Raw genomic sequence first — 21,117 nt, 5'->3', positions numbered from 1 at the left:
AAAACAAAAAAAAATTGATTTTGACTTGATCAGAATCGTACAATACTAGTTCCGTAGGAACGGTGGTGTTGAACCATCCAAAACCGCTCGTACACATAAGAATGGGCTCCGGCCTCTAAGAAAAAGCGGGGGTCCAATTAATAGATTTTGGTGTGATTGGGTGGTTTTATGCGGTTCAAAACTATGGTTCAACAAGTATTTTTGACAGGCAATACTTGCTGATTCGAACTAGAGATGCTTTTTTTATTTTAATTGTTTTTCATCTCTACAAATGCATTTTTCATTTTACACTGGTTGCAACCCTCACAAAACTATTTTATTGTGGTTCTCCGTACGACTGTACCTCCAAATTTCGCATTCATGTATTGTACTTGTACATGAGTTCCGAAAAATAAATAAATAAAAGATTTGTTATTAATCAAGTAAGAACGAGGCAATTATAGTACTACAGAACTTGGATTGAAGGGACATGTAGGACTTTATACCAGTCCTCTCCGTTTTCTCTTACGACCCTGTCTTTGAATTCCGATGGCATTGAAGATATCTTCATTTCTTGTAGGGTTGTGATGAACCTCAAACCTTCCGGAAGCATACTCAGTTTTACACAATTAGATATATATAACTGCTTTAGACGTACCATACCACCTTGGTCAACTCTCCAATTCTGTAGTTGCTCAAGTGAAATTAAGACTAAATGTTGGAGCTGGCGGAACCCAGTTGTAGAACATGCCATTTCCTCCCCTTGGTATGCCTTATCCAACCATAAAAACCTTAGGTTTGGGAGGTACTGAAGACTTTCCATCGGGTCTTGCTCCAACCTGCTTTGGCTCAAGTATATCTTACTGATATTTGGCGGGTACCTGTGGAGGTTAAGACCGTCTAGTCCACCTATCAACCTCAGGTTGTGGAGGTCGTGGCAACAAGAAAGTGAATCGAATATGAAGTTAGGAAAAACATCTGTACTATGGAGTGCCAAGGATCTAATGGGGTTATGATACTGGTCCTTGCCAGCAACCTCCTTTAGAATTACATCAGTTTGCAATCTTGAGGTATATTCAACACTCAATTGTCGAAGATTGAAAAGCTTTCCAAGACCACCTTTTCTTATCCATTTTCCAGCATGTATCCATCCTAGAGTTTGGAGATTTATCAACTTCTCAACTTGAAACTTGTCATCCACTTCACCTCGGAATATCTGCAGGTGTCTTAACTTTACCAGCCTTGTTAACGTCTTTGGCAAGCATCCCTCGAAATAAATTAACTTAAGGGTTTCTAGGTTTCGTAAATTGCCTATAGAAGATGAAATTGGTGTGTCAGGTTGACCCCCTAACGCTAGATACCTTAAATGAACTAATTTGGAAACCTTTTCTATTATATTAGTTTCAAATTCTGTCACATCCTCAAGATCTAAGACCCTAAGCAGAGTGATGTTTTGGTAATTTAATGAAGCTAAAGGCAAATCCTTAGGATTGTTAACGACAAGAGTACGGAGCGCGCAATCTGAATTAAGGAAATAGAAGTCGTTATACCTCTTTGAAGCAGTGTCCTCATCAAGGTGGATAGCATACTTGCGCAATCTTTTATGCGTTACAGTGCATAAAGAATGTGATGTTATGTCACCACAGCGATGTTGTTGATCGTAAGTATCAAGGAAATTCGTCTCCTTGGCCTTGGACAAACAAAGGTCTCGTAGAAGATCATGTACTCGACATGTTTTAAACCTACCCTCCCCGAGAGAAAAATCCTTTCCGGCTTGAACCATGCACCTTTGCACCAACTCTGCCAAGTATTGGTGCTTCCCTATGTCTTCCATCGTTACTAGTAAATTTTCTTGTGTATGCTGTATGAATCCCTCTGCAACCCACAATTGGATCAATTTTTTTAATGGAATTGCATAGTCTTGTGGGAAAAGACCGAGATAGAGAAAACATGGCTTCAAGTGAAATGGCAAATCGTTGTAGCTCAATGCTAATATCCCCGACACACCTCGGTTTTTTCCTTTATTAAGGTGCGCAGTAACGTCTTTATGAACAAATTCCCATTCTTTAATGCCTGACTTCTTCGTTGCTAATAACCCTCCCAGAACACATATCGCCAAAGGCAGACCTGCACATTTACGCGCCATCTCCCTCCCTAACTTCTCAAGACCTGATGAGTAGCATTTATCATCTGTATTCCTCCTCGGAAATGCTTTTGCACGAAGTAATTCCCAACTATTTTCTTCAGTTAATAGTTGAGGTTCAAAGTGCAGGCTCCATGGATCTGCTTGTGAAGCTACATCTCTGTTTCGAGTAGTTAGAACTACTTTACTCCCTATCTTCCCACTCGGAAAGGCGGGGCTTAGAGTATTCCAATCATCCGAACTCCATACATCATCCAGAACCACCATATATCGCTTTCCTTCAAAGTAGTTGTATATTGTTTCTACCAGATCTCCCTCGTTCATTTCTTTGATCATCTTCAGTTCATCATCAGTTGGTGTTGTAGCCTTTTTCATAATTTCTATTAAAACATCTCTTGCATTGAACTGTTGCGAAATAGAACTCCAAGCGCAACAATCAAAATGATTCTTAATAGTATGATGCCTGTATATTTTCTTGGCCAGGGTGGTTTTCCCCAGACCTCCAACGCCAACAATAGATATTACGCAGAGTCGGGTTTCGTCTTTCATCAACTCGGTCACCAATGTTTTTGTATGCTCCTCCAAGCCGATGATATCATCATCCTCAACATGTGGGTAATGATTTCTTAATGGATGTCGCATCCTTTGGTTTTCTTTAGTTTCTTTATCACCTATGTTTTTTATACCATATGTGACTCTGCTCCCCGAGATAACTTTGAGTCTGGTGTGGATAGCGTGGATCTCCTTCCCAACCTTGTACATATGCTGTAAGTTTTTAATCTTCAAAGCCTTCCTAATAATGAAATTGTGGCTTCTTTCATTTTGTCGGGTGTTAACTATAAAGGTGTCGAGAACATCTTCGGCATCATAAGCGATGTTTCTGATTTCTGCTATCCAATGGCGAACACGCTCATCTTCATGTCGTTCCAGGGTATCTGCTTCTTTTAAGAAACACCGCATCCTTACTAACTCATCACGCAATCCATCAACTTTACGTCGCACACAAAGTGAGAAAAGTGTTTCACGAATGAGTGCATCACCTAATCTCTCCACGGCAAATGAAACAACTGCATCTACCATTTTCGTGACTTAAGTGAAGAAACTTAAAAGTAATTTGAACTCATACTCATACTCCGTCGTGCACTGATTTATATATTATAGACTTTATTTTTTTAACTAATTCTAGAGCTATTTCTTGGAATTTTCGTCCTAGTTGCCATAAAAGTCGTAATTTTTCTACTTAGAGCAAGTCTTGTTTGGCGGTGGTCCATTTCATTTTCCTCTCCAAGACATTAACACGGCATGCAACGTCTAAGACCTACACATTTCGGGTTTGATATGACTAAAGATTCCTTTCTCAATATCTAGAAGATGGTGATGTAAAAGGGAAAAAACCAAAAAACAAGTTTGAACTTGACTAGTCGTAAATGAATCAACCTCTATGCCCCAGAGATATAGCTACAGTATAATATTGAGAGATCAGTCCTGTCAAGACCGGTGACAATGACACCAAGAGTCAAGATAGGACATAGCAATCAATAAAAAAAATAAAAATAAAAATTGGGGATCTGATTTATGGACCACTGTGGTGATATGATCTATAGCGGATGAATCAAGGGATATAGCTGCAGTGCATCATAATTTACCGTGATGAAAGAGAACAAGAATTAATGTTGTTATTTTTATGGAATCACTAATTAACTAACTTGGCTTGAAGTACTATATATTGTAGTACTGCATGGACGGACCACTAGCTTTAGAAATGAAAAATGGAAGTGAAAGGAGTTTTATTACTTCTTCTGAAGTGGAGAGACCACTCGGCTATTTATAGCCAGCCAGAACTATTGAGTCGGTAGTACAAAAAAAATAAAAATTAACGTGTCAAGATTTGAAATATTCAAAATCTTAATAGCTAAGCAAGGCCTGGTGAATCAGTGGTGAGTGATGCTTATCCCTCGATCGGCTAAGGAGGTGCACGGAATTCTCCGAATTCTTCTCAAGTAATTAATGGTGGGCCACCCAAATGATGATGTGGATACACAATACTCCCCTTTGGACCACCACTTTAAGAATATTGTCTCGTTAATTCTTTGTCGGTAAAATTTTACGGGACAAAACCCGAGCAAAAATGAGTTGTCTCATTAAAACCTTGCCAGAAAAATCCGATGGACAAAAAACTGGTAGGAAGAAAAAGAGCACAACTGTTGAAGCTTTTGAAGTAATGGTGGTCGTCACGAATTTTCTTCCCTCGTCGATGTTGCTCCAGGAAAGCCATTTAGGAGTGTGTGGAAATACGTTGACCTCCCAGAAGGGCGCAAGGCTATTGGAAACAAATGGGTTTTCAAAGTCAAACGCAATGCAGATGATTTAGATGAAAGATATAGGGCTCACCTTGTGGCAAAAGGCTACACCCAACAGGAGGGTGTTGATTACGAGGAAACTTTCTCCCAGATACGCCTTATGCTAGCCATTGTCACACATATGGATTTGGAACTTCATCAAATGGATGTTAAAACTGCATTTCTCAATGGAGAACTAGATGAGGAAATTTACATGGAGCAACCAGAGGGCTTCATGATTAAAGGTCAAGAGCGCAAAGTTTGCAAGCTCCAAAAATCTATCTATGGCCTAAAACAATCACCTAGACACTTGAAAAAGCGGGGGTTTCCAATATTTCGCTTAGCAATCTGTATGGACAAACTCCAATATACTTTCTAGAGAATCAACTAGACAGTCAGACTCAATCTAGATAAAAAGTATATCAAAAAGTTTATATCTTAATCTCTCGATTTGATATATACTCAAGCAAACAGAAATCTGCGAGTCTTTATCAAATACTAGAGAGATAACTTGGATGGTACCAAAGACCAATATCTAAGTGTCAATCAATTTAAATCAAAAACCAAGAGATCAGATATTCTAATTGACTGAACAACGCACAACCTGTGATATTTCAATTATATAACAAAATATAATGCGGAAAAGAAATAACACAGACACCAGAAATTTTTTAACGAGGAAACCGCAAATGCATAACCCTGGGACCTAGTTGAAAAAGCGGGGGTCTAACAACACCACCCAATATTTCGATTAGCAATATGTATGGACTAACTCCGAAATACTTTACTAGAGAATCAACTAGACAGTCAGACTCAATCTAGATAAAAGTATCTCAAGGAGTTAATATCTCTCTCTTGAATTGATTTTTACTCAACCTAAAAAGAATAGCGAGTCTTTATCAAATACAAGGAATAACTTGGACGGTACCAAAGACCAATGTCCAAGGATCAATCAATATCAATCAACAACCAAAGGTTGGATTTCCAATCGATGATCACGAACGCACAACCTGTATTATTTCAATTATATAAAATATAATACGGAAAAGAAATAACACAGACACCAGAAATTTTGTTAACGAGGAAACCGCAAATGCAGAGAAACCCCGGGGCCTAGTCCAGATTGAATACACATTGTATTAAGACGCTACAGACACTAGCCTACTCCAAGCTAACTTCCGACTGGACTATAGTTGAACCCCAATCAGTCTCCTACCAATCCAAGGTACAGTTGCACTCCTACGCCTCTGATCCCAGCAGGATACTACGCACTTGATTCCCTTAGCTGATCTCACCCACAACCAAGAGTTGATGCAACCCAAAATCACAGACTTGATAATAAACAGATCTGTCTCACACAGAAAAGTCTATCAAAGGATAAATTTGTCTCCCACAGATAAACCCTAGGTTTTGTTCCGTCTTTTGATATAAAATCAAGGTGAACAGGAACCAATTGATAATCCGGTCTTATATTCCCGACGAACAGCCTAGATTAATCAATCACCTCTCTACAATCCTTTCTGACTACACGAGCGGTTTGTCTAGGAATCACAAACAGTGAGACGAAGATGTTTGTGACTTCTTTATCTTGCGTATCGGAGAACTCTCACGATCTCAAGTCAATCAATTGATTGTACTCGTACGATAGAAGATGCAAGATCAGATCACACAACTACGATAAAGTAGTATCGGTATGGCTTCACAATCCCAATGAAGTCTTTAATTCGTTAACTTGATTTTAGAGAAGAAAATCAAAGGTTAATGGAGATCGACTCTAGCGGGCGCACTAGTAGCACACAGACGTGTGGGGATTAATTTTTCACAATGCTAGATGTCTCATTTATATAGCCTTCATCAGGGTTTTGTCTTAGTTACAAAGCAATCCTTATTCACCGTTAGATGAAAACCTGATTTAGATTTAAGCTAATATTTCTCAACCGCTAGATCGAAAACTTAGCTTGTCACACACACTTGAATAGACGTTTACTGCGTTTGTGAAAACCATGCCCAAACGTGTACGTGTATTTTGGTTCAACATAGTAACCCAAAAGGTTAACCATATGAGCGTTTCATATTAACCTTGTTCTTCTTCACCATAACTAGTTCAATTGACTCAAATGAACTAGTTAAAGAGTTGTTCAATTTCTATGAGATCTTATGTAACTACACAAGACACAATTGAAACAAAGATGATTCAATTCAATTGAATCGGCTCATGAATATTATAGCCACGGTTTGCATAAAGCATTCCTTAGTAACTTAATGTTTCATGTTCAGAGCACATCTTTAGATCATAAACTCTTGAGTGATAGATAAGCTCAAGTCTCCACATACCTTTTTGTTGATGAAGTTCCACGATTCCTTGTATAGATCTTCGTCGTTGTATGATGAATCTCCATGAAGTCCTTGAGCTCAACTACACTTTTCTATCCTAGTCCGAGACTTAGCTATGTAGGCTAGAAATCAAGACTCATAGTTTTGATCACTAACATTGACAAACATGCTTGAGATAGCAACGCATGCGAGGTTGACCGAGCTATTCTTTAACAATCTCCCCCTTTGTCAATTTTAGTAACAAAACTATTAATACATATGGAATAAAAAATGATAAACTTTAGTGGATCCTATTCCATAGTCTAATCTTCAACGTTCCCTGAAATCTTCGTCCTTCCAAGTACTCCAATGATCCCAAAGGTTGTAAGTTTAGCATCACCGTTGTTGAAGATTCGTAGCTATAACAATGAGAGAAATCGAGATTCTCAATCATTATTATACAGTGTCATAGTATTATTATGTAATATCAAAGTCCAATTGTATCACGACTTTAACAATAATACTACGGTGATATGTATCACTCCCCCTAAGTCAATAATCCATCTCGATCATGGAAACCACTCCCCCTTACACAATGATCCGAAAATCATATGTATTTGTAGTGTGAACTACATTATTTCTCCCCCTTTTTGTCAATAAAATTGGCAAAGGTACAAGAACGGGATCATAATGAAATTTCCACAAGAGACATTTCATAGATTAAAAGAAAAATACATACCAACTTAATTTAGATGCAATCATAAAGCCGAAGCTAAATGCATTCATCAAGGAGTTTTAAGATACAAGATAACCCCTATAAAATTCCACAGCCGTACACCCCGCAAGATATTACCATTAAGCACAAGTTCAAAAGAACTCTCCCCCATTTGATGTCATTCCCGAAAGAACAACAAGAGCGACCTTAATTTCGAAAGAAAAGAAGAATTTTTTAATTGGACACCAAAAACCATGAAAATGATTTTCTATATCCAAAACTCAATCAAATTAATCACAAGTAAATCCATGATTAATTTAATTGGAATACGCAACTAAATCAAACCACAAAAGTGATCAATTTAATTGAACGTGCTCAACATAAGTAAACTTACGGAGCTACGACTAAGGTAATCATACGGAGATGACTAACTTAATCGTTCACATACTCAACATAAGGAAAAACCTTACGGAATATACGACTACATCAACCAATAGAACATGATTAGTATAGCCGTTAATATACTCAACACAAGAACTTGTGGAATATATGAAAAACTCGACTAGATTAATTACAAGAGAACCTATAATTAATCTAATTGGAATACACAACCAAACTAATCACCGAAGCAATCAATTTAATTGTCAAAAGATTTTGCTCGACAAAAGAAGACTTTCGGAGCAAATAACTAAATAACCAATCAAGATGATTAATTTAGTTCAAGAATGCTCAACATATAGGATCTCATGGAACAACCAACAAGGCCAGTATTAATCGACATAGTTGTAAGGTGCTCAACGTAAGATACACAATGGAGCCTTCACGGTAAAACATAACAAAATGGATCAATGAAGATCAATACCGTGGATAACATACAAGGATCTATTCTATTTTCCATCACTATTTGCATAACGACATAATAGACTTTATCCTTGTCAAACAAAATTTTTTATCCTATTTTCCATCAAATAAATGACTGCATAGGCATAACTTTTGTATTTGTCAAAAGTCCATTCGTCCTTTCATCAATACGAAAACCAATTTATGAACGACTTTACTTTTGACAACATATCGGACCTTCAAGTTCACGGACGCAAACAATACATATCCCATAAACAATTGCAATATCAGAAAATCATAAAGATTAATACTGCAATAACAATCTTTGCCCTTAGAAGGTAGAATCAATCTTTTTGCGCACGAATTTATACTAAGAGTGGTTACCAAAAGCGTATAAAAAGATTTCCTTAACAAAGAATAACATACAAAGTCATTGACGACTATGCACCATAGTTCACATGAGATGATTTGTGAACACTCAAGAATATATAGCAATGTGAACTACTACCCATTCTCGAACTTCCTTCTTTGTGATTCACCAACATCACTCTTGTAACAGCCACAAAATAGCTTAGAATAGGATTTCTCCAAGAATCCCAGTGCCCAAGTCCAAGAGAATAGAACAAGTGCAACGAAACGGAGCAAACACTAAAAAACAGGAGACAGACAAAGACCAATATTAACTCATCCAAATTCAACAATTCTCATCTCCATTTTGAAGGGAATTCAATAAGGAAGAGAATGCAAAAAGAATGAGGTAAATCCTAGTTCGGGCGAAGAAGTTACAGACAAAACAAGTTTACCGAATATCGACGTCAAGTATGCATACGGATTTGCGAACTTAAACCCCTGGATTTTGATTCTGAATGCTGTTATGCATACTTGGTATGTGTACCATGTAGTCCAAACATCCTGAACTATTATTTCCAAACCCAAACATTCAAGAACCTTAAACACAGATCAAGTTAGGTAGAAATGAACGATAAGCAAGATTATATAAGTATTCTAAGCAAATAAAAGTACAAATATTGCTCAAGTTTGTAGACATACCTTTTTAGATGAATCCAATCGAATTATACCGCCTTACCGAACATAATTTGTGTGACCCAATTCTTTTGCTTCCCTCACCGTATACAAAGCAGGGCATTCCTTGGTGAGGATGCACTTCCAACACAATCAAGTTGCGTTGGAGTGAACAAAGTCTTGCTCACCACAAGTGACCTTTGGATTATCATGAAAGAGATCACTTTTAGAACCTTTCACATCCAAATCCATCTTCCCAAAGAACTCTTTAAGTTCCAGCATCATGGATACTGCTTTCTCCATAGTCATGGATCTTTTTGGGAGATCATTCCTTTTCACACTCAAACCATCATTGACTTTCTTTGGTATCCACTTTTGAGTGCGTTTAGGAACCACCGAAATCTTCTTCCCATTACTCTCTTCAAGATTTTCCGGAAGAGAATTGGATTGACTATTCTTTTGCAAGTTGATCTTTCTCCAATTGGGAGCATCAGATCTTGTCTTCGTCTTTACGAAGTTATCCTTTTGATAACCATTACGATTGTGAAAAGGCTTCGTATGACGTTTATAGGCAAATCTAGGATTATCACAACACTGATTCCTTTGCCTAAAGGTTGGACGTTTACAACCCGGAATGTCAAGAGTGTTAGCCTTAACATATGATCCCGGTTTAATAACTTCTGTTGACACCCAAACAAGAATATCATGAAGTTTTTCATTCCTTATACGAAAACGACATCTCCTTTCCAGGTGACCTTTGTTTCCACAATAATACAAATATAAGGAACGTTCTTACCCGGATTCATGTGTGCTGGTTTTGGAGGTTGATATACTTTGCTCTTTTGAACCTTAACTTCCGGAGAAGGTATTTCACTTTTTCCATTAGTGGAAACCTTTTGTTGAGAAGAATCACTAGCCTTGACAAATTTTACCTCTTTGCTACTACTTGGAGCATCTATTCCCTTATAGCCCAATCCTCGTGTATCACGATGATTTTTACTTGCTCCTAGCATAGTGGTTAATTTGCTTGAACTAGTATTGAACTTTTTCAAGTCATCTTCCAACATCTTGATTTTATCAAGAGCAGCAGCTAAATCAGCCTTAAGGCGTTTTTCTCGAACGCTTTCTCTGTCGTCAAAACTTGTTTGCTGGGAGTTAAACCTTGCTTCAGACTCTGTAAATTTCTCTTCCAACCAAAAAGTACTTTTGATAAAGATTATCACATTCAAGTGACTTCATACGTAGATTTTCCTCATAATCCTTGAGGATCGATTCGCAACTATTCGAAAAATAAACACCTGCGTAACATCTTCTCAATTTCTTTTTTTCTCGACAGAGAGGAATCAGAAGAGGTGAGACATGAGAAGTTGTAAAATTCTTCATTTTCCATGAATTCAAAAACTTAACATACTCTGAGACTTCCTCATCAACATCTCTATCAATATCTGAATCACCTTCATCAGAAAGTTCATCCAACTGTTCTTCGAGGATAGTTTCCCAATCAACAGTTTTTACATCAAGAGAATGTATAAATATTGACATAGATGTGAAAATTCTCTCAGGTGAATCCAAGCTTTTAGAATCATCTGGTAATTTCTGAATTGGTACGTTATTAGAGATAGACTCGTCCATAATCAGATCGCTACAAACAAGAACTTATAAGGTCTTTAACATGTTTGCCTGCTTTGATACCAATTGAAAAAGCGGGAGTCTAACAACACCACCCAATATTTCGATTAGCAATCTGGATGGACTAACTCCGAAATACTTTACTAGATTATCAACTAGACAATCAGACTCAATCTAGATAAAAGTATCTCAAGGAGTTAATATATCTCTATTGATTTGATTTTTACTAATAGCGAGTCTTTATCAAATACAAGGAATAACTTGGACGGTACCAAAGACCAATGTCCAAGGATCAATCAATATCAATCAACAACCAAAGGTTGGATTTCCAATTGATGATCACGAACGCACAACCTGTATTATTTCAATTATATAAAATATAATACGGAAAAGAAATAACACGGACACCAGAAATTTTGTTAACGAGGAAACCGCAAATGCAGAAAAACCCTGGGACCTAGTCCAGATTGAATACACACTTTATTAAGCCGCTACAGACACTAGCTTACTCCAAGCTAACTTCAGACTGGACTATAGTTGAACCTTAATCAGTCTCCCACCGATCCAAGGTACAGTTGTACTCCTACGCCTCTGATCCCAGCAGGATACTACGCACTTGATACCCTTAGCTGATCTCACCCACAACCAAGAGTTGCTGCAACCCAAAATCACAGACTTGATAATAAAAAGATCTGTCTCACACAGAAAAGTCTATCAAAGGATAAACCATAGGTTTTGTTCCGTCTTTTGATATAAATCAAGGTGAACATGAACCAATTGATAATCCGGTCTTATATTCCCGAAGAACAACCTAGATTAATCAATCACCTCTCTACAATCCTTCCTGACTACACATGCGGTTTGTCGAGGAATCACAAACAGTGAGATGAAGATGTTTGTGACTTCTTTATCTTGCCTATCGGAGAACTCTCATGATCTCAAGTCAATCAATCGATTGTACTCGTACGATAGAAGATAAAAGATCAGATCACACAACTACGATAAAGTAGTATCGGTCTGACTTCACAATCCCAATGAAGTCTTTAAGTCGTTAACCTGATTTTAGAGAAGAAAATTAAAGGTTAATGGAGATCGACTCTAGCGGGCACACTAGTAGCACACAGACGTGTGGGGATTAGTTTTGCACAATACTAGATGTTTCCTTTATATATCCTTCAAATCAGGGTTTTGCCTTAGTTACAAAGCAATCCTTATTCACCATTAGATGAAAACCTGATTTAGATTCAAGCTAATATTTCTCAACCGTTAGATCGAAAACTTATCTTGTCACACACACTTGGGTAGACGTTTAATGGGTTTGTGAAAACCATGCCCAAACGTGTACGTGTATGTTGGTTCAACATAGTAACCCAAAAGGTAAACCATATGAGCATTTCATATTAACCTTGTTCTTCTTCACCATAACTAGTTCAATTGACTCAAATGAACTAGTTAAAGAGTTGTTCAATTGCTATGAGATCTTATGCAACTACACAAGACACAATTGAAACAAATATGATTTGATTCGATTGAATCGGCTCATGAGCATTATAGCCACGATTTGCATAAAGCATTCCTTAATAATTTAATGTTTCATGTTCAGAGAACATCTTTAGATCATAACCTCTTAAGTTCAAAAACAAGTTCGCGGACTTAAGTTAATCGGTTGAGTTTTCCAATTTCAGCAAAAATTCTTGGAAAGAGAACTTCCGCCAGTTCGTGGACTGGGTTCGCGGACTTAGCACACAAACGAGTTTTGGAAAATCCAGCAGAAATTCTCGGTCGAGAGCTTCCGATAGTTCGCGGACTTGGCAAGCCAATTGCACAATCCTCCGGATTTCTCTTGATCAACAAAGTTCAAAAACTTCGGTTCATGGAATACATGGTTATGTAATATAAACTCTCATTTCAATCATTGAGACATTCTCAGAGGACGCTGTGTAGCCGTTATTCACAGACCGATTCACGTCAGAGCAATTCTCAAAGTGATTGAAACTTTTCATGACTTTCGTCACTAGGTGAAGATAAACTTGATCAAAGCGAAACGCTTTACCAACACACGATTTCGAGATAAAAGATAAGCAATGAATGCTCAGCTAGAAATGTCAAATTTATATGATCTAGTATATATAGCATACGACTTTTGTCTCATAAGAAGTAGGAGATAGAATAGATAGACTTCTGAGTGATAGATAAGTTCAAGTCTCCACATACCTTTTTGTTGATGAAGTTCCACGGTTCCTTGTATAGATCTTCGTCGTTGTATGATGAATCTCCATGAAGTCCTTGAGCTCAACTACACTTTTCTATCCTAGTCCGAGACTTGGCTATGTAGGCTAGAAATCAAGACTCATAGTTTTGATCACTAACATTGACAAACATGTGTAGTTGTAGGAAATCCCACACTACACTCTTCATATGATTTCATCATTTATCAACTCATTTTAGGTTTATATTCTTAATTTTATTGAGTAATTTTCGGATGTTCTTACAAGAAAAGATAAAGAACTAAAGAATGATTTCTGCTCTAAACTTTCTCTTTTCTATTTACTTGTTTCTTACTCAAAAAAGATCTTTCCCTCCTCTTTACAACTTGAACGACTATTTATAGGGAAATACATAGTGGATGACAGCTAATCTGTCCTTTATTTTTGAATATGGCTTGCGACATTCTCGCGACCTTACAAATGTTAATTTCGCAAGCTCTCTAATTTTCGCAGGACTATCACATCTTTCTCATGATCCTAGATGGTGTCGTTTGTTATATTCTTCCTGAAATTTTTCTGCGACGCTATTGTGCTGTACCATTGATAATTTCGCTGAGACATTATTGCTGCGAGATTCTGATCCTACATCTTGCCTCTTCTCATATCATCTCTGCAAAGTAGAGAATGATGTGAGAAATGCCGCAGTTGTTCTCTTCTTTATATTCTGCATTTATCATACGTATTCTTTCTTCCAGTTATTTCTCGACACGTCTTTTAAAACCGTTGCCTTTTAACCGCTTATATCTTTCCGTATTAATCGTGTTGATTTTCTCGAGGAGAAATCTCCTCTATATATATTCCTTCTCACTCTCTTTTTTCTTCTTTTATTTTCTCTGCAACTTTATCGTTCTCGTGCAAATTCCATTATTGCAACTTTTCTTTTTTCTTCTTCAACCTTCTTAAGTTCTTCTTCATCTTCATACTAGATCTTCATAGTTTGTAATTTTCTTCGAGACAATCTCTCTGCTATTATTTTTCATGGATTCATCAAGGTTAGTCTTCTCTTTTCTTCTTTATGAGTTTTGCTGAAATTGATATATTTGAAATTGATCTTGTTTATTGCCTTATTTGATGTTGTTTATGTGATTCCCATATTCTTGTTATTTCAGCAAAAGCGGCTGCAACACTAAATTTACAGTTCAGAACCCTAACATTCCCAAATCACAGCATAAGGTTGTCGCACATAAAAGAAAGTCTGTGAATGAGAAGGTAGTAAGAAACACTATATTTTTCTAATAACAATATTGTTGCCTCTGTTTCTTATCTGGATTGTAATTCGCAGGGTGATAAAGATCTTCATAAATCTCCCAAGAAATCTCGCCACCTTAAAACTGTTTCAACTTCTGTTCCTTTCCACCTACTCATTTCTTCCAAATCTCCTGCGACGTCTTCGCAAGATAAACCTTTATCTCCAATTCGCGAAAAATGCTGCCTCTGACTTCATTTCTTCAGCTGATATTTTTATGATTGAAATTCCCCTTATGGATCCTTCTGCGAATGAAACTTCTTCTCTTCCCCTTGAGAATGTTTCTCAACCTTCTATCTCTACCAGTTCTCTACCCAAGTCTCTTCCTCTTTCGAAAGAAACCGTGGAAGGGATAAATATTGCTTTCAAAGTTTTATATGAAATTCTGGATGATGGAAAGAAGTCTTCTACTGATCCTATCAAGTCTAATGTTTGCGAAATTCTGAGCAAACATTTGGGTTCTGACAGAGCTGCTTCGCAGATAGCTTTAGAAAAAGAGTGTAATGCTCTTCGTCTTGAAAATCAGAAGCTTCAGAATGTTTTGCTGGATCGTGACAATCTTCGCAAGAAGAATGATGAATTGAGAGGTATGATTTTCTTATCTATGTCTTTAATTTTCCTTTTCGATGGCGATATCTTCGCAACAACTTAGTATTCTCCAAAAAGTATGTGCTGACCAAGAGCAATCTCTTCGCTCTTTGAGAAATGAACTTAAATAAGTAACAGAGTCATCTATCACTGAAAGAGATACGCTCATTCAAGGTAGAATAACTTTAAGTGTAAAGGCGAATAAGCTTAAAGAACAATATTCCAAATTAGAAGAATCTTATTCTTCTCTTGCGAAGAAAAATGCCTTTCTTATTTCTAAAGAGAAAAATCTTCAGTCTCGACTTAAAGGTTTAGTTGGAGATAAATTTGATGATGCAATAGACCATTGGGAGAATAGTTGTCTGTCCTTGATTCAACACCTTATTTCGCAAAAGGAAGGTAGTCATAATAGTTTGACTGCCTTAATTATCTTTTCTTTGTCATATCTCTCTGAACTCCTTATATTAATGAAACTTTGTATTCTATCTTTCTCAGAGTCTGAGAAGAATCTTCATTCTTCTATTTCTGTTTTGGAGGCTAAATATGCCAAAATTCGCAAAGAAAATGCATTGCTTGTCTATACTCTTACTGGTTCTCGCGATCGAGCGGAAAGAAGACTTGATTATCTTGCTTATTTTAAGGATATTCAAGATAGGAATCATCATAGAGCACTTCTTCGCCAAGTTCATCTCCGGGATGAAGTCCTTGTAAATGACATTTTATCATCCAACTCTCTTCCTCCTACATCAATTGATCCTTTAGAAGTAGATGACGATGAAGTTCCTCGTCCTGCTGATAGTGATTATGATTACGAAAGCGGTGCAGAGGATAATTTCTTAGAAGATGAAGAAGAGATTCCTTCTAAAGAAGCGTCTGCTGGTGTTAATCAAAATGAGAAAGAAATTTCTCCTGAAGAAGTAATTACTGACGATAATCAAGATGCTAATCATGGAGAAGATCAAAACCGAAATGAAGGAGAAGCTTGCGAGAATATTGGCGAAGAAATTTTATCATCTCCTGCTATTGAAATTAATATTGAATCTTGAGATCTCTATCTAGTTTTGTCTTCTTGAATTGTCTTATTTTTATCACTTTTGCGAATTACATTTTTCTACCAACTTTGGAATCAATTTTTCTTTTAATATTTTGTTGATGAGAAAGATAATGCTTCTTGTTTATTGATTCTCATACTTGCTTCTCATTATCTTTCTTGCAAAACATAATCTATTGCGAATACTTATAATTAATTTTTTTTATCATATGGTCTTATTTTGCCTTCCTAATTAAAGGTCTTATTATGCCACCTTTTGTCATTGCGACAAAATCGCAAGACGTCCTTGCACTTTCATGCAAAAACCCATTGATCTTGCCTTAACTTTTTCTTTTGTATTATGGCCTCTTCAGGAATGTTGCGACAATATGACAGGCCTAAATATTCTTGCGAAAATAAAGCCCCATGACATTGCCGTCTTACGACGAAATCGCAGGACGTCTTTGCACTTTCATGCGAAAACCCATTGATCTCGTCTTATCTTTTTCTTTTGTATTATTGCCTTTTCAGGATTGTTGCGCAAATATGACAAGCCTTAATATCCTTGCGAATAAAAAGCCTCATGACATTTGCGTCTTAAGACACTTATCAGCTCCCTAGTGGAGGGTGCCGCCCTTATCTCCCCCTGGTTGCCCCTTCAAGGAGGCGTACTTCTACCATACAAGGTTAGCTCCTCCCATCCAGTCTTAACAACAACCAGTTGTTTTCGCAGCCTCTTATCCCTTTTACCTATAGGGCTTATGGTTACGAGACTGCACCCTAAGTGGGGTTTTCTTCAGGCCGAGTGCAGTATAAGCCAAGACTTGTCAAGAATGGCAAGGACGCTTCAAACGCCCCGCACTCTTGACTCAACCGTGTACCTCGGCGCCTTGATCAGATTCTGCACTCCTTGGGAGAGTCCTTATTACCTTAGTCGCCCAACCTAAGTCATATGCTTAAGCTGAGAATCCAAGGTGCCTCTCCCGGATGGGCTTTATTGACCCCAAATCTCCATGACTCAGGTTCCGGTGGCGGTGTAGCCTTTCCCTGAGCCATGCAACAGGTACCCCCTAATATGACGTACTTTAGGTCTTACATTTGCCTCTTGCGAAATTTTATTCGCGAACTAGGGTGTACGCCATAAAGGTTCGCCCCTTTCTTTTATGTCATTGTTCTGTGATTATCTCTGCGAAATTTCGCACATCATGATCTTGTTTTGATATGAGTAATCTTGCAATTATTCTTTCAGAATTCCATAACTTCTCAAAGCTTCTTACGGATAATATCTTTTTAAGTACAACCTGTTCCATGGTCTGTCTAATCTATGACCAACATCTTCCTTCTGGATCCATTAATCTATAAGCTCCTGTTCCAACTATCTCCTTAATGATGTAAGGTCCATCCCATTTTTTCGCTAATTTTCCACCATTTTCTCGCTGATATATTGGTGTTTCTCGCAGAACTAAATCTCCTGGTTGAAATTCGCGTATTTTGACACGTTTATTATATTCTCGAGCTAATCTTCGCTGATAATTCTCCATATGTTGTAAAGCTTTTTCTCTTTTTCTTCTAATTCATCAAGTTTGTTTAAAATTAAGCCCGCACTAAGATTTTTCTCCCAAGCTTCTCTTTTTGTTGTCGGAATAACAACTTCTGTTGGTAACACCGCTTCAACTCCGTATGTTAAACAAAAAGGTGACATTCCAGTAGCTTCTCTTCTAGTTGTATTATAAGCCCATACTGCATTATGTACTTGTTCGCACCATTCTGTGATGTCCTTCCAATTTCTTCTTTAATATATCTGCAATTGTTTTATTTGTTGCTTCTACTTGCCCATTAGCTTGTGGATACAAAGGAGTGACTTTCCACATTTTATCTTGAATGCATTAAGTAACATTTCTATATTCTGTCCCTCAAACTGTTTCCCATTATCAGATACCAACTGTGCAGGAATTCCAAATCTGCAAATGATATTTTCGAATATGAATGTAAAGATATCTTTGTCGCGAATATGTTGTACTGCCTTCACTTCTGTCCATTTTGTGAAATAATCTGTTGCGACTATTAAGTATCTTCTTTGTCCAGTTCCTGGTAAAAATGGCCCCACAATATCTAAGCCCCATTTTCCAAAGGGCCAACACTGGTTGAAGATGACAATGGTGCTCCTGGTGCATGTATTTTCTTTCCATGCCTGCTGAAATCTTCGCAACGTCTTGATATTTTTTGCATCTTCATGCATGTATGGCCAGTAATAACTTGCATTTTTGCTCTATGTGCCAAAGATCTTCCTCCACTATGATTGCCAGCATCTCCACTATGTAACATTTTCAGCACCTTTTCTCCTTCCTCTCGTGTCAAACATCTGAGTGATGGTCCATAAAGGATTTTCGGTATAGCAACCCATCTCTTAATTCATAATTCGTTGCTCGTTTTTAACTTGTGTGTTTCCAATCTATTTCTTGGTGTTTCTCCTTTCGCCAAATATGCATGAAGTTCCATTCTCCAGTCTGCGACATTGTTTATTTGTTCTTCTTTTTCATTATCTATTCATCACATCCACATCTTCCTTTCTTTATTGATTGATGGTGACAGAAGTGTTTGTATTTTTATGCATCTCGCAGTTGGATCTGTCATCATGCTTGAGATGAAAGCAAAAGCGTCTGCGAGTCTATTATCCTTTCTTGAAATGTGCCTCCATTTTATTTTTGGGATTTTCGCTGACAATTCTTCAACCAGCTTCTTGTATTTCTTCAAGGATGGTTCATTTGTAGTATACTCTCCTTTTATTTGGCGAATAACTAGCTGCGAATCACTAGTGATCCTGGCATTTTCTAGTTTCATTTCTATTGCGAATTTTAAGGCATGTATCACAGCTTCATATTCTGTTTCATTATTAGTGGATGCAAATTCCAATCTGAATGAAAAAGCCATCTTTATTCCTTCTGGCGAAATTAAAACAATTCCAACTCCATTTCCTTCTCCATTTGATGATCCATCTACCAATATTTCCCATCTATTTGGTTCTGTTAATAAATCTTTTGGATCTCCATGCTCTTCTTCTACATCCATCATTTCTTCTACTGCTTCATCTTCTTCTAAAGGAAATTCTGCCAAGAAATCCGCAACAACTTGTGATTTTGGTGAAGACAAAATTTCATATTTAATATCAAGTGGCCTACTTGTGCATTCCATCTCTCCACCCTTCCTGATCTTTTAGAATTCTTCATCACTGATTCAATTGGTACTTTTGTTAATACCTTTATCTTGTGTGCTTGAAAGTATATGCGGAGCTTAAATGATGCATAAACTAATGCTAAGATTAACTTTTCAATCTTTGAGTAATTCTTCTCGGCAGTATTAAAAGTTTTGCTAATGTAATAAATGGGTTTCTCCACTCCTGCGTCTACTCGCAATAACACAACACTTAATGCATGCGACGTTGTCGCAAGGTAGATCAATAATTCTTCTCCTGGTTCTGCTTTTTGTAAAATAGTTGTATTCATAAGATGTTCTTTGATTCCTTGAAAAGCCTTTTCACATTCATCACTCCATTTAAATTTTGCACCCTTCTTGAGTATATCGAAAAAATATTTGCATTTGTCTGATGATCGCGAAATGAATCTCCCCAGCGAAGCTAGAAGCCCATTCAACTTTTGTACATCTTTTATTGTTGCTGGTGTTGGCATGTCACGAACTGCTTGCACTTTTTCTGGATCAACCTGTATTCCTTCCTTTGATACAATGTAGCCTAAAAATTTTCCCGATGCAACTCCAATAGTACACTTCTCAGGATTCAATTTAATGTTATACTGCCGCATTTGTTCAAAAATCTCCCTCAAATCTTGTACATGGTCTTTAGCTTCTTTACTCTTTACTAACATGTCATCCACGTATACTTCTAAGTTTTGTATCCATTTTGCGAACACCTTCTCTACCATTCTTTGGTATGTCGCTCCCGCATTTCGCAAACCAAATGGCATTTTCGTGTAACAATATAAACCTCTAGGGGCAAAGAAAGCAGTATGTTCTTGATCTTCTTCAGCGAGAGGGATTTGGTTATACCCTTTGTATCCATCTAAAGATGATACCCTATTTCTTTCCGGCGAGATTCTACCATTTGAGGAATATCTGGTAACGGAAAACTGTCTTTGGGGCAAGCTTTGTTTAAATCAGTGAAATCTATGCAAATCCTGATTCCTTTGTTTTTCTTTGGGACAATGACCATATTCGCTATCCATTCTGGGTATTTAGCTTCTCTTATAATTCCTGCCTCAAGCATTTTCTGTAGTTCTTCTTCTATTTGGGAATGGTAAGTTGTTGCAATTTTTCTTATTCTCTGTTTAAATGGTCTCACATTTTTGTTAATCTCCAATTTGTGGCATGCAATTGATGGATCTATTCCTGGTATCTCATCCATGCTTCCTGCGAAAATATCTTTATATTCTCGCAACAAGTTAACAGTTCTTTCTTCTTCTTCTATATCCATTTTGGTTCCAATTCTCAACATTACAGGCTCCTCTATAGTCCCAATGTTTATTTCTTTTGTTGGTTCTGCGGCAATGTAACTGGGTTTAGGTTCTCCCATTGGTGTTGGTTCTTTTATTGCTTTTATGGGTCCTTCTCCTTCTTCCGAAATTTCGCTGGGTATTCCTTTGCCTTCTTTTGCCCTTATCATATATACTCTAAATTCTTCTTCCTTCTTTGCTTCCTTTGACAATTTTCTACGAAATTGTTTCTTTTTTGCTTGTCCTTCATAACGTTTTACTTCAATTTGATGACATAATTTCGCATTGTCAACATCTCCTCTGATTTCACCTATTCCATTTGGAGTGGGGAATTTAATACATTGATGCAACGTTAATACCACAACTTTTATCGCATGTATCCATGGTCTTCCTAATAACATATTATATGGCGATTCCATATCCACCACGCACAATGTTACATGTGTTTCGATTTCTCCAAGTGGAATTCGTACCACTATCTCTCCTTTAGGTTTTGTTGT

At 37.2% G+C, this 21,117-nt stretch overlaps 1 protein-coding gene across 1 annotated transcript; it reads right to left on the bottom strand.

The window, feature by feature from the left end:
- Positions 1 to 445: 445 nt before the first annotated feature.
- On the bottom strand, positions 446 to 3,202 carry LOC113352212 (putative disease resistance protein At1g50180). The gene has a single exon (XM_026596058.1). It carries the CDS (start codon positions 3,200 to 3,202, stop codon positions 446 to 448), a length of 2,757 nt encoding a protein of 918 aa, XP_026451843.1.
- Between the last annotated feature and the right edge of the window lie 17,915 nt (positions 3,203 to 21,117).

The sequence above is a fragment of the Papaver somniferum genome, chromosome 2 (assembly GCF_003573695.1).
Source record: "Papaver somniferum cultivar HN1 chromosome 2, ASM357369v1, whole genome shotgun sequence".
Lineage (NCBI taxonomy): Eukaryota > Viridiplantae > Streptophyta > Magnoliopsida > Ranunculales > Papaveraceae > Papaver > Papaver somniferum.
Note: the sequence above shows the minus strand (reverse complement) of the source record. Positions and strands in the feature narration are given on the sequence as shown.

Bases quoted from the DNA above. Each gene is read 5' to 3' on its own strand.
- LOC113352212 (XM_026596058.1), bottom strand. From the start codon at position 3,202: ATGGTAGATGCAGTTGTTTCATTTGCCGTGGAGAGATTAGGTGATGCA.